This window comes from Podospora anserina, chromosome 3, assembly GCF_000226545.1.
Source record: "Podospora anserina S mat+ genomic DNA chromosome 3, supercontig 2".
NCBI lineage: Eukaryota > Fungi > Ascomycota > Sordariomycetes > Sordariales > Podosporaceae > Podospora > Podospora anserina.
Window position 1 is genome coordinate 1,252,286 of NW_001914856.1, and position 13,145 is coordinate 1,265,430.

Genomic DNA, 13,145 nt, shown 5'->3' on the forward strand with positions numbered 1-13,145 from the left:
CCTCGTTAAGATCCCTGAGGTAACGCAATCTTTTCTCTTCATCTCAAGGCTACATTCACCACCGACGATGTCCAACCACAACCAAGAAGACAAACTACCTTAAGCAGGCAGCCCCTCGCCCACCGCAGAAACAGGTGCACAACACCTGATACCAGTCCTGCCACCACCATAACCCCACCAGACAAAACCTGTACCCTATGTGATGCTTGAGAAAGTTCTCATCCCAGCGTAAGGGAAGAGAGTTGATCCCAAGTCGGCGCCAGATCATGCATGGAACCCAGGCGCACGTTCAGGTGGGTTTCTTGTCGATCGTCTTGTGACAGGTAGCTTCGGGGAAGAATGTAAGATGGTAACCGAAAACGAGAGTGACTTTGGAGAAATGGAAGAATGTTGGGGTCCCTTCCCGGCATGGTGCAGTCTCGTAGGAGCTGCGAATATGAACAAGGTGCTGCACGTAATCTCAGGGTTGAGCGCAAAAGGTAAGGTACCTAGGTACGTTTGGGTGATGGGTGTCAGGTGGTATGTCAAGTTGTCGTCCGGCATCTACCGAATACTGCTGGATGGGAGGCAGGATCAGAAGTGAAAAGAGGGTGTGCTATATAATGACTTCAATCAAATAATAAAGAAAAGAAAAGAAAAGAAAAGAAAAGAAAAGAAAAGAAAAGAAAGCAAACGCTGAAAGCCAAACATGCTGTGTGGTGAGTGGTCAGGATTCGAAGAGCAGAACGTAATACCGCTATACTACGCACGCCACGGATGTGTGTGCCCAAATTTTGAATCAAATAGTGTGGTCTGGTCCTGGGTGCTGGCATTGGTCTGTGTTGAGTGTGGTGATGAGGTTGCGTCGTAGGTGGCGTTGCTCGACCAGAGTTCTGTAAAGCCTAAAAGTGGTGGGCCCCCAAAATTGGGTTCTTGTGCATTTCATCGGTTGGGATGTCTGTTACATTGGGGAGAGATACCTAATTCAACGAAGGAAAGAGTTTAGGTGGTAAACGGATACACTGAATAGGGTATGTTATGTGGGGATTTTGATGAGAACTAGGCCAAGAAGGCGCGAATGAAAGAAGAGCTTCTCCAGGCTGCAATAAAAAGTCCGTACGGAATCAGTGTGTGATTTGCCTTCAAAGTAGGGCAAACAAACCTAGTCAAAGAGGAAAAGAGTATGGAAAGTAGTGTTTGAAAGGATCTAGATGTTTGGCTTCACATACCTAAGGTACTTAACACCAAAGAACCAAACAGTATGCGATGTTGTTTAATTTCTCAAAGCCAGGGCCATCTAGACCGGTAATTCCACCATTAAGATGTGGGAATCCTATTTCCAAAACCAAGCGGTACTGGCACAATCTCTTCAATCTTCAAGATCCGGTGTTCTCAGCTATAACACCGCAGTTGTAGCACTTCCGAGCGAGCCTTTTGTCTCTCTGCCAGTCACATTGCTAAAGGACAACGCGTGGCTCTCAAACTGGGATGGTGCCGTGGTGAATAAGGTCAGATAATTCATAATTAAATTTCACAACTGATCCCAAAAAGTAGATCGAGCACGATCGAGGTCAGAGGTTGCTGAAAAAGTCGACCACTAATCAAAATTTCTCGGCGTTATTGTCGCCCCTCAGCGATGGAGGAGACACTGTATCCTCGAGAAGCAATACATATGTTGGGTCTTCAGTATCCTGTGGCAGGCTCTCATGTCGGGTGAGACGACTGCTGCACAACTCGAGAAAGGTCTGGGAAGGATGTCTATTCGAGACCGTCGGAGCTGGAGGGCGGTGTCTTAGATTAGAAGACGAGTGTAGAGGTAGGTGGGTGGGCAGGTGCATGACTGACCAACAAGCCAAGTTCCATGTGGCATCGCAAAGAGGTGAGGTGAGATAAATGTACTCAGCAAAGAGGAGTGGCTCGTATATTTATATGCTGATCAATATAAGCACAAATAATCATTCAGCGGTACTATGCGTAAAGACCTGGATCATCAAGATGCAAAATCTTGATCTTTAATACCTTCTGGTATACTTTATAATAAAGAATGATGATCCTTTCCCAACAGGAATCCATAGCTCGGGAGAAATTCTGAGGGAGGGGGGGATATTTACATGGAAGTCCAGTACATCTGGCAGAGATTGGTATAGTCACAACAATAATGTCATCATTTGACGCACCTATCGTGTTGTCATTGCTGACTTTAAAACAGTTAACGTCTTGAACATAACCCATGTTATGATAAGAACTACAAGCTAAAGGTGATCAACTCCTGACTAGAGGCCCACGAAAGAACCATGGGCTATCAAGTCATGGAAGATTCACCTTGTTCAGAGGTATCATGATGTATCTTTGTTCTTGTTGACTGTGAGATGCCAAGACTCAGTTCTGGAAAAGGGGTCACTCCTGAATCCAGCCTTGGCATTATGACAACCATCCCTCCAGCAACCGCACTTCCATGCCAGGAATGATTATTCATGTGAATTCTGTGACTTTAAGTGTTTGCTCGTCAATAAAGATAGTTCCTTTTTCGAGACGTCAAAGAAATGACTGATGAGTCAAGTTGTCAGAGGCCGACACCCACGTTGAAAGAGTGCTGGTAGGATGACTGTGTATCTCTCAGTTCTCTTTCGATCCGGACTTGCCAGAAACACATATGTGAGACTAAGTAATGAGCAGACTTCACCATGGCTTTGAAATAGTAGCGCACAATAAGGAGTTCGTTGAACATTGTGTGCTTCAACTCGAGTTATATATTGACAGACAGAGCATTGGCTTGAGAACCAGAACTCAAACAACATTAACCGGAGAAGATGCTCGTGAAAAGGCCATTTTTACTGTATTTGGAGCCTGATGAAGTCGAGTAACATTTCTTTGGAGAGAGGTCAGAGCACTCACTAGATATCTTGAAGCACACAAGCCTTCTTTGCAGTGATGCTGGCTGGCAGGCATGCGTGTGCATGTCCAGAACCCAAAGAACCCTACCGTTCTGTCCAACAGCAATCAGCCCTTACCGTCGCTGCTACTAATGTTGCTCCTTGACATCCATTTTGACCTTTCGAAGGCGGTGAAACGCTTGGACCAACTTGATACCTGCTTTGAGCCAGGAGGGTACTCACGAAGACCGACTGCAGTCGTGCACACTCTGGTGGCCTTGGAAAATTGAAAAATCCCTCCTGTCCGACCTCTCTTCTTGCTCTCTCTCTTTCGACGTTCTGAGTTGAACCCATCACACAAACATCAACAGTCACAGCAAACCACCAAGTGACAAACATGTCAAAACGTAAGTCGTGATCATCGGGATGACTTGACTGTGTCTCAGATGAACCGACTAACCACAGATGTAAGCAGAACCAAACCGCAATGACGAGGAGGAGGTGACGCTGCAAGAGACAGCTGGGATGATCGACCAGTTCGAGCACCTGCTTGGTGACATCGGAAGTAAGTGATATCCTCATCAACACTCTTCAATTCAAAGGGGCTATGGCTGACCTCAATGATTGTGAAGGGGTTGGCGACTTTCCGATGACCAGAGCTCGTGCTGCTTGGGGTCCTTCGACCGCTGCTCCAACTGGCAAGTAACGATGTTGATTGATCGTTTTTGTCTTGGTCCTCTTACCTTTGCTCTGAACCTGTGGTTTCTCAAACCCAGCTCTGACCAAACACGGGCTGATTTAGAAAGTTAGCTAACCTCTATCAGAGCCAGCCTTACCTGCCCGTCCTCGAGGGATCACCCTCGAACAGCCCTCGCCCCCACCAGCGTTCCCTCTGCCGCCGGTGCCACGCCTGCCCGTCCGGGCCCGAAGCCAAACGCCGGCGACCGCCAGCAGCCGGCCTGAGCTCCCGCTGCCGCGTTCTCCGCTCGGTGCTGTCGAGCCAATCGTGGCATCCGACGCGGAGATGAAGCCAGGGCCAGAAGCCACCGGAAGCCCTGGTGAGGCAGCGAGCACAGACCGGCAGGAGAGAGTACAAATAAATCCCCACACACGTAGTCCTGGGATGTACTCTCTCTTTCCCACCAAAAGCAACAGATTTGCCGTCACCATGACGGCTTCATCAACCGCCAGCCCTTCGCAGGGCAAAGCCCTCTCGTCGTCGCCGTCCCTGGGCTCGCAGCCCACAGAGAATCTTGCGCCTCCGGGCCGGCCCTCTTTGGAGGAACGGTCGCTGTCGGCTGCGTCGGTTGCCTCTGCTGCGCCCTCGTCTGCGTCGGTTTCTGCCGGGGAAGAGTCTCTGCCTCGTCCTGGTAAGTTGTCCCAGCATGTGCTGTTCTTGGATCGAAAAGTTGCTGACGTTTTCCTTGAAGCCGACCACCTCGAGCCAAACAATCCGTTTGGCTACCCTGCTCCTCCCGCGTTTCGTAAGTCGTTTCCCACCGATTCAGATGGCCGACTTTGCTAACTTCAAGTGATAGGCCACAACTGGGCGAACCCCAACCGCCGTGTTGCCCGGGGCTCTGTCCTCGGTGGAACTGTCTCTGGCGTTGTCGTCGGCTCGCGCCCTCGACCTTCCCTCTTTGGTGGTGTGCTTGCGGTTCCGTATCTGCCGTTCTCGCTCCCGCCTGTGCTGCCGGGCCCCGTCTCGCCGCCCGCGCCCACTCGACCCGCGCCACCGGTCCCTCCCTCCCGGCCGCCTCCTGCCGTTCCCTCGTCGCCGGCCATCCCGGCCCGGAACCCTGCCCGTCTGGGACCAGCTTCGCCCGCGCCCTCCGGCTCTGCCTGAGATGACAAGAAGACCCATGGGGTGAAGAAGGAGGAGAAGTGAGAAGGAGAGAAGGATCCTTCCCTGTATCTTATTTGTATTTTTACAACGATATGGAGTTCGTGGAGTTTGGGAAGGGGTGGAGGGAGATACCCAAGGGACACAATGGAAGACATTGCCTGCCGATTTGAGCGGCATATCACAGACCTCTGAGAATCTTCCTGAGAACAAGTGACCAGTATGAAGACGTAATGATGACTCTGAGAGTGGAGAGAGAGAAGAGACGTTGGATATCTTGGCAGGCCCCATCACGTGGATCTGCCAGGTTCCGAACTTCCAGAACATGGGGCAGTCCCCACTGAAGCATCCTTGGCAGCAGCACCAGGAACGCGCTTAGCTCCCGCTGATCTGGGGGAGCTTTGGAGCTGTCCACGCGCCCCAGAATACCACCCCGCAATTGCCTGTGAACACGAGCTCAACTTCAACATTCATCCATTGATATTCTCTCACTTGAGACTAGGTTTCAGATATACTTTGACTGCTACTAGTATCATTCTGGACGTTTCATCCATCAAGTATCATATCCACTGACATTACCGCGCAATCACATGGTTGGCACCCAACGGGCTATCCATTCGCCATGTCCAAAAAGGCCCGCCAGAGAATCAGCTATGGTTTGTGCTACCAATGCGTCGTCCTGCAGCATCCCTACAGACACATCTCTATCTGACGCTTCCAATTGATAGTCCTCGAACACCCCAACTCCTCTCCTGGCGGCCATAGACTCGGCGTGAACGGCCTTGCCATCGACCAGACAAACAGCATCCTGTGAGAGCGTCGCTCCAGATATACCGAACCCACCCCCAGAAGTTCATTACTTACCGACATATGCTCCCCACAGATACTCCGGCGGCCGCGATGGTGTCCTCTGCGCCTGGGATCTCAACCGAGATCTCGTTGCCCCCCAGACCTCCCACTCCGCCATGATCGACGAGACGATGAGCGCCAGCACATCCAAACGGGCAACCACATTTCGTGCACAAACACAGGCGCATACCCACTGGGTCAACGACATTACGCTCGCCGAGAAGCATACAGCCGTTGTATCCGGCTCCTCGGATCTGTTTGTCAAGCTATGGCGTCCACTAGCCGAAACACCGGCCGACCCGGCGACCATCGGCCAGCATGCCGATTATGTCAAATGCGTCGCGACACCAACAGCAGACACACACTGGGTAGCCTCGGGCGGCCTCGACCGCAAGATCAACTTTTGGGACCTGGCAGGAGGCGGAAACATCCTCGAGATTGACGCCCGAGGTGAAGAGGTGGCTGAGAAGGGCAGCATCTATGCCATGGGGGTAACACACAACGTTGTCGCCAACGGCGGACCCGAGTCGACAGTACGGTTGTGGGATCCAAAAACTGGTAAACGTATCACCAAGTTTGTTGGTCATACGGACATGATCAGGTCGATTCTGATCAGCGAGAATGGGGACTTGATCATGTCTGCTAGTTCTGATCAGACGGTCAAGGTGTGGAGCGTCACGGCGGGAAGGTGTATGCATACACTTACCATGCATGACAGCAGTGTTTGGGCGCTGTTCTCGGATGACCCTTCGCTGCACACCTTTTACAGCGCTGACAGGTCGGGGTTGGTGGTCAAGACGGATGTCAGGGGTACGAATGGGGAGTTTGACAACGGGCTGTCGCTAGCTGTCGCTCAAGAAAACGATGGCGTCACGAGAGTAGTGGCCTGGGGAGACAGCATCTGGACATCAACCAGCAGGGCATCGATCAACAGATGGAAGAATGTGGACTCGAGTGATCATACGCAACTACCAGAGGCGTTCCGGGCACATCGGGCATCGTTGGCCACGATTAGGAGTCGGGACGGATCTTTGTCGTCGACTATGGTGCCGCCTGCGTCTGGAGCCGAATCCCCGTACAAGCCCCGGCATAAGCGGAACATTTCGGAGAAGTCCATTTTGAGAATCTCGAACACGGCTCCTCTTCCGTTTACGTTGGGTCGCGGTAACGTGGATGAGAACTCGGTCAGTCCAGGCTCACAGGTTCCGGAGCCGGCGTTCAACATGGTGGAGCTCCCTGAGCCAATACAGCATGAACCAGAGGAGACCATAGCGGGCCAGTTTGGGCTGGTGAAGCACAGGTTGTTGAATGATCGGAGACGAGTGCTGACCCTGGATACTGCTGGTGAGGTCTTGTTGTGGGATTTGATTCAAGTATGCTCCCTCTCCCACTGTGTTTTGTATGTGCGACGATATTGACCCTTTGAAGTGTCGACCGATTCAAGAGTTTGGAAAGCATCACCTTGAGACCATCGTGCCACAGGTTAACACTAAGGAGGCCGTGGCGCCGTGGTGCTCGATTGACACCAGCTCGGGCAATCTTGCTGTTGTGTTGGAACCTTACAATTGCTTTGATGCAGAGATGTACGCTGATGAGTTGGGCTCTGTGGAAAATACGGAGTTTAGAGAAGACCAGAGGAGTAAGTCCTTCCAACCTGAGGAAGGTCGGATTGCAACTGACAAATTCTAGTCAACCTTGGGAAATGGGTCCTCAGATATCTCTTTGCCAACCTCATCGACGAAGAAATCCGCCGTGACGAGGCCTTCAGACACAAGCTCAACGAAAAGGTGCTCAAAAAGACGGCAGGCGGCGGTAGGATGCTGCCTCCACTGGCGATTAGTATTCCAGGACCAGCAGGATGGCAGTTTTCTGAACCCTCGTCGTCAGCTACACCGAAGGCTACTGGCATGAACTACCCACCCATGACTCCTGGGATGGCCATCGGCCTTGCTACCCCCGGTTCACCAATGGCTCCTTTCCTGGATGGGGGCTTCACCACACCACTCAGCCCACTTGAGAAGAGAACTTCCCAAGTCAGCAGACCCTCACAAGAACGCGAAGACTATTTTGCCGATGCGATACAAACGCCGGGATTAGATCAGAGCAACAGACTAGCCCAAACTCCCGCGACCGAGGTGCCCCCGACCCCCGGCCCTGAGCAACCAGCCAAGACACCAGGTGCTACTGAAACCAATGGCAAAGAAAAGGAGAAGGATGCCAAAGACAAGGAAAAGGACGGTGGGAAGACTCCCAGCACGCCGTTTGGTGGAATGAAGAAGTTCCGAATGGGCGGGTTCAGCATGAAGCTGGGTCGCTCGGCATCTACACCCCAAGCAGAGAAACCTGCCGCCTTGGACGAGAAGGCCGAGGAGTCACAGTCGAATGGCAGCCAACACGAAAGGGAATTTGACGACAACCTTGGGGGCGTCGTTCAAAAGATTAAAGCGGAATACGAAGAAGAGCTTGTTGACAACCCAGGCCAGATTGTCGAAACGAAAATCACGCCCTCTTTGCCGAATGATACTCCGGTTCTTAAACTCCCACCTGGGACAAAAGTCATTATACAGGAAGAAACTTCTGGCGGCTCGGCGGAAGTTTATCGTGGGACGGTGGGGAGTGTGGGTACTGACACGGATGAGATTGAACAGAAGGGACCGAAGTGGCTTGGGGAGTGTTTGCTGCAGAATGTTCTCCCGGTCAAGGACGCGGTGAAGGTCAGCTTTGTGCTGTTTCCGTACAAGGGGGAGCTGCCTGAGCTGGTGGCGGCGCCGGATGGGAATAATAGGCTCAATGCGAATAGGATGCTGAGGGTGAAGAAGATTTTGGGGTATGTGGCTGAGAGGATTGATCGGGAGTGGAAGGAGGAGGTGGAGAGGGTGGAGCGGGAGGGGGGGGAGGTTGGGGAGGGGGTGATGAGGCCGGAGGAGTATTTGGAGTTGTGGTGTAACGAACAGGTGAGTACTACTAGGGGGCGGGAAAGGGAAGGTGGGGGTGGTGCTGATAAGACAAAACAGATGCTACCGAATAAGATGACGCTTGCGACGCTGAGGACGCATGTTTGGAGGGGGGGGAATGATATTGTTCTTCATTATAGGGCGAATGGGAGGAAGGAGATTAAGTTGACGGAGCAGGTGGAGGAGGTGGTGAAGGAGGAGGAGCAGGTGGGGAAGAAGAGTGATGAGGTTGGGACGCCTGGTGTTTAATGGTGTTTGATGGTGTGGGGGTGTTTATGGGAGTTGAAGGAAGGTAGGGTTTGTATATGGTTGGTTGGGTGGGTTGGCTTTTGCAGGGCCGGCGAATGGTAATTCTTGGTGTTTTTTTTTAGCGTAGTAAATGTACATATTATATACAGGCGCTCAGTTTGATCGCACAACACAACTAAGGGTATCAAGATCTATGTGCATGGTGTTGTTTCGTCTATCATGTTCCCGTCCCTCCATTATTTTTACTGTCCTTATTTTTCCCACCTCTATAAGACACTCTCTTTCCCCCTCTTCTTCTCTCCCCCTACAGAAAGCGTATTCACCGCCCACTGGTAACTCCCCAAGAATATCGCGCCCCCTATGCTGATCCACATCACCCTCGGGCCTATCCCCGCAAAGAAGGGACGTATCCCGTTTTCTCTCAGGATATCGGTCATGACTTTGAACATGCTTTGTTTTTCAGTCGAGAGCATGACTCTCGTCTTGAGGACATCAAGCGGTGTTGTCACCGCGGCGGCGAACCCGCCAGCCACCGAACCGTAGAGCGCCGACTCTGGGGCGGAAACTTCAGTTGATGTAGAGGAAGAGGAACTATCACCAAAGAGTCCCCTCCCGGTGCGTTGTTTCCTCGCGCGGCCCCACGACTTGAGACCTTCCCATAGCGGGAATTGGAGCACGGTAAAAGGGACCTCGCGGATGATTGTTATTGTCCAGCCTCTGTAGAGCTCCTTCCACACACCGGGGAGACCGATGGTGCTGTATTGTGCAATGATGTGCCGGAAGGCTTGGGCGGAGGACCCGTTGTGGTGGCCGGCTTGGGCGCGTTGTTTTACTACTTCGGTGGGGACGCGGACGGCGCAGGCGGCGATTTCGCCGAGGGAGGCGGAGAGCATGTGGTGGTAGGCTGGGGTGGTTGTTTGGTTTGGAGAGGTGGGCAAGGGGGGGAAGTTGTGGGAGAGGAGGGATTTGGTGTGCTCGTAGGTGGAGAAGAAGAAGGCTGCTCCGGGGGCGGAGCCGACGAGGCAGGAGCCGATGCCGCGGTAGATGCCGCGGAAGCCGCCTGAGGAAAAGAAGCCGGTGGGGGATTGGAGGCGGGTTTTGAGGGTGTCGAGGGGGAAGAGGAGGAGGTCGACTGTTGTGCCGGCTAGGGCGCCCGAGAGGAGGGCGGTGTTGAAGGGGGGTGGGGGGGGTTCTGACATTGTGTCGGTTGGGACAGAGCGGCCGGTTTAGAGGTCCGGAGTGGTGAGGATGTGACCAGGCGCAGAGCTGGTTGTCGCCGGCGTCGCTGTCGCAATCGCAACGGGTTGAGATGAAAATTCCCGAGCTCCGGTCCGGGCCCGGCAGGCAAATGCGTCATGCTGGTGGGCCCGATGTGGGCTTGGCGTGCCAAGAGGTAGGGGTTGAGGCGATCACTTGTGAATACAAAAGCTCGGACCCCTCACGACTTTGATGGTGATTTATTTGTTCTCTCTTTTTATTAGTGACAGAGATTTATTATTCGGTATCTGGCTCACCTGCGATGGAATGGGAACGCTACCACCTGTTGTGCACAGCACAGCGAGGGCCATCGCACCCCGCGAGTTCCTAGACGCCCTCCACGCAACATGCAACCCCAGGTTCCCCTACGACCGTGGGCGCTCCCACAAGCCCATCGCCCTCGCCATCAGCGGCGGTGTCGACTCCATGGCCCTGGCCTACCTCTCTACCAAGATCAGGACGACCGATCATTGGTTCAAGGTGGCTGACCACCCCGTCAGCAACCCTGTCGCTTTTGTTGTCAACCATGATCTGCGGAAGGGCATGGTTGAGGAAGTCGACCAGGTAATCAAGGCCCTGAGAGGGCTCAAGATCTTTGCCTATGTTGCCAAAATCGACTGGGCCCAGGTATTGGGCAAGGGTGTGGATCCCAACACGGTGCCCAACATTGAGACTCTTGCACGTCAGCAGCGCTATCGGAAATTGGGCACCTTCGCCAGGAACTGCAAGACCATGTCTTTGCTCACGGCCCATCACGAAGATGACCAGTATGAGACCATTCTCATGAGGCTGCTTTCCGGCCATGGATATCGCGGCTTGAGAGGGATGCGCCCAGCAACAGACATCCCCGAGTGTTACGATATGCATGGCATCTACCAGAGCGGCTTTATCGATGACCAGAGGAGTAAGCACCCTGTGTGGAATATTTACCCAAACAGGGCCGAAAGGACTAAGATATTGCGAGCCTTACGTGATGATTTCCACTTCGACTTGGCCACGTTTGCTGAGAAGGCGGAACCCATGATGTGGAGGACAGATCTCAAGGACGCTTTTTCTGCCGACCAGGACTATGACGAGTGGATCGCCAGGAGCAACAAGCCTGCCCCTCCGCTGCCGACGATGGACTTTGAGGATGGGGGAGTCATGGTATATCGGCCGCTGCTACACTTTTCCAAGGATCGCTTGATTGCCACCTGCTTGGAGAATAACGTTCCGTGGTTTGAGGATCACACCAACAAGGACCCGACGCTGACCATGAGGAACGCCGTGAGGCAGATGTGGAAGAATCACCGCTTGCCAGAGGCGCTTCAGAAGCCGGCGATATTGCGATTGGCAGAACGGTGCAGGAAGAGAGTGGCTTTTGAGGAGGCTGAAGCAGATCGCCTGCTGCAGAGTGCTCTGGTCCCTCATTTTGAGCCCAGTACTGGCACGTTGGTGGTACAACTGCCGAAATTCCGACTCCCACGAGTGTCAGGATTATCGTCAAAGTCACCCGGGGGTCGCCAGAAGCGGCTTGATCACCATCGCTACATCGCCGCTCTCCTGCTTCGAAAGCTGATTTCCATGGTCACACCGGAAAGAGAGCTCAACCAAGCTGGCCAGCTCGATCATCTCGCATCTATGCTGTTCCCCTCCCTGGCACAAGATGGCGTCGAGCCACCACCTCCCAAGCCATACGTCATCTGCGGCGTACATTTTGTACCCATGATGGGCCCCAACAGCCAACCCTTCCGCTGGCTCCTGACCCGCGCGCCCTACGCTTCGAATGTCCCACGGCCTCGTACCGATTTTTGGGCGCCCAACATCAGAGGAAGATGGGGCAAAAAACCGCACCAGTGGAAGACAACCGGATGGTCAGGCTTCAAGCTGTATGACGGCCGGTACTGGATCCGACTGCTCAGCAGGCTGCCAGGTAATCTTCATGTCATGCCATTTGAGGCGGAGCATCAGAAGCCGTTCAAAGAAGCGCTTGATGAGCAAAGCAAGAATGACCTCGCGGCTATGCTCAAGCGGTATGCGCCTGGCAAGATAAGGTACACTCTCCCTGGAATATACTCCAGGGTTGATGTTACGGGAGTAATACAACACGATGAATACTGGCCGGATATTGAGGAACTGGACAAGTATGGGGCCTTGCGTAAGCGTAACGCTGATGGCCAGTGGGAAATCCGAGAGGAGGCTGTAGAGAACGAAGAGAGCAAGGATGCTGAAAAGAAAAGCTCGGACACGGTGGAACAGGAGCTGCTACACTCGTCAGCCAGTAAACGAGCCAGGCTGCTGCAGGCCAAGGCCTGGGAGGATGACATTACGGAAAGAAGGACAGATAATCCGCCCCAGCTGTTGGCGCTACCAACGCTGGGAATTCATATACCGGGCTTGGAAGACTGGCTGAGATGGGAGATTCGGTACAGGAAGCTTGATCCAGATATGCTGCTCACGGTGAAGCGGAGGAAGTTCATGCCAAAACGGAGGAAGGTCAGGAGTCAGATTCGAATGTCGTATCGGCATATGTTGCTGTCGGGGTTGATCAAGCCGAGGTACAGTAGACCAGTACGGCGCCGAGAGGTGCTGAAGTCAAAGTCGAAATAGAAGTAGTGACAAGTTCAGCCAGTCGGCAGCCTTGCCGCCCCACGTGTTGGTGTCCGGCGCGGTTATGCACGGTGATCGTTGATCAACGGTGCCCCTCCCTGCCATCCAACTTCGTCGTCAGCGTCACTGTCAACTTTGCAGATGCAACACTTTGATGGATGTGACCCAGCATCAACCGGGCCGACGGCGCCATGTTTTCTATGGTTTCTGGGGTTTCTCAACACTATTTCTGGTTCTTGGACTGTCCACGGTTCTCATCATTGGGCTGCTAGTTCAACTGCTCAACCAAGATCTGATAAGCACAACCGATATGATGCACAACACGCTGTCCAGCGTGGCCAGTCTCACAGCTATATTACTTGCCAGTCTGGGCCAGTCACATGCCTCAAACGCACCAGAGTCGCTCGAAAGTGAAGACTTTGAGATCGACCTGTCTTGGTATCCCCCAAAACCATCTTCGATAACCAACCTCACCACCGTCTTCAACAGCACCGGCGTCTGGGGATTCATCTTCAACACCTCCCACACCCCAGACTCCCAGTATGCACCTCT

General features: G+C 53.2%; 4 protein-coding genes across 4 annotated transcripts; 3 read left to right on the top strand and 1 right to left on the bottom strand.

Annotated features, from left to right (window-relative positions):
* Positions 1-3,876: 3,876 nt before the first annotated feature.
* PODANS_3_5428 (uncharacterized protein) lies at positions 3,877-4,698 on the top strand (the record flags this gene model as incomplete). Its single annotated transcript, XM_001909302.1, has 2 exons — positions 3,877-4,222; positions 4,391-4,698. 2 exons carry the CDS (start codon positions 3,877-3,879, stop codon positions 4,696-4,698), a joined length of 654 nt encoding a protein of 217 aa, XP_001909337.1.
* A 619-nt stretch (positions 4,699-5,317) lies between these two features.
* PODANS_3_5430 (uncharacterized protein) lies at positions 5,318-8,747 on the top strand (the record flags this gene model as incomplete). Its single annotated transcript, XM_001909303.1, has 5 exons — positions 5,318-5,351; positions 5,424-5,505; positions 5,579-6,917; positions 6,973-7,183; positions 7,234-8,747. The coding sequence occupies 5 exons, from the start codon at positions 5,318-5,320 to the stop codon at positions 8,745-8,747; spliced, it is 3,180 nt and encodes a 1,059-aa protein (XP_001909338.1).
* Positions 8,748-9,013: 266 nt separating this feature from the next.
* PODANS_3_5440 (uncharacterized protein) lies at positions 9,014-9,946 on the bottom strand (the record flags this gene model as incomplete). The annotated part of the gene is made up of 2 exons (XM_001909304.1): positions 9,014-9,300; positions 9,346-9,946. 2 exons carry the CDS (start codon positions 9,944-9,946, stop codon positions 9,014-9,016), a joined length of 888 nt encoding a protein of 295 aa, XP_001909339.1.
* Positions 9,947-10,271: 325 nt separating this feature from the next.
* Positions 10,272-12,593, top strand: PODANS_3_5450 (uncharacterized protein; the record flags this gene model as incomplete). The annotated part of the gene is made up of 1 exon (XM_001909305.1): positions 10,272-12,593. The coding sequence occupies one exon, from the start codon at positions 10,272-10,274 to the stop codon at positions 12,591-12,593; it is 2,322 nt and encodes a 773-aa protein (XP_001909340.1).
* Between the last annotated feature and the right edge of the window lie 552 nt (positions 12,594-13,145).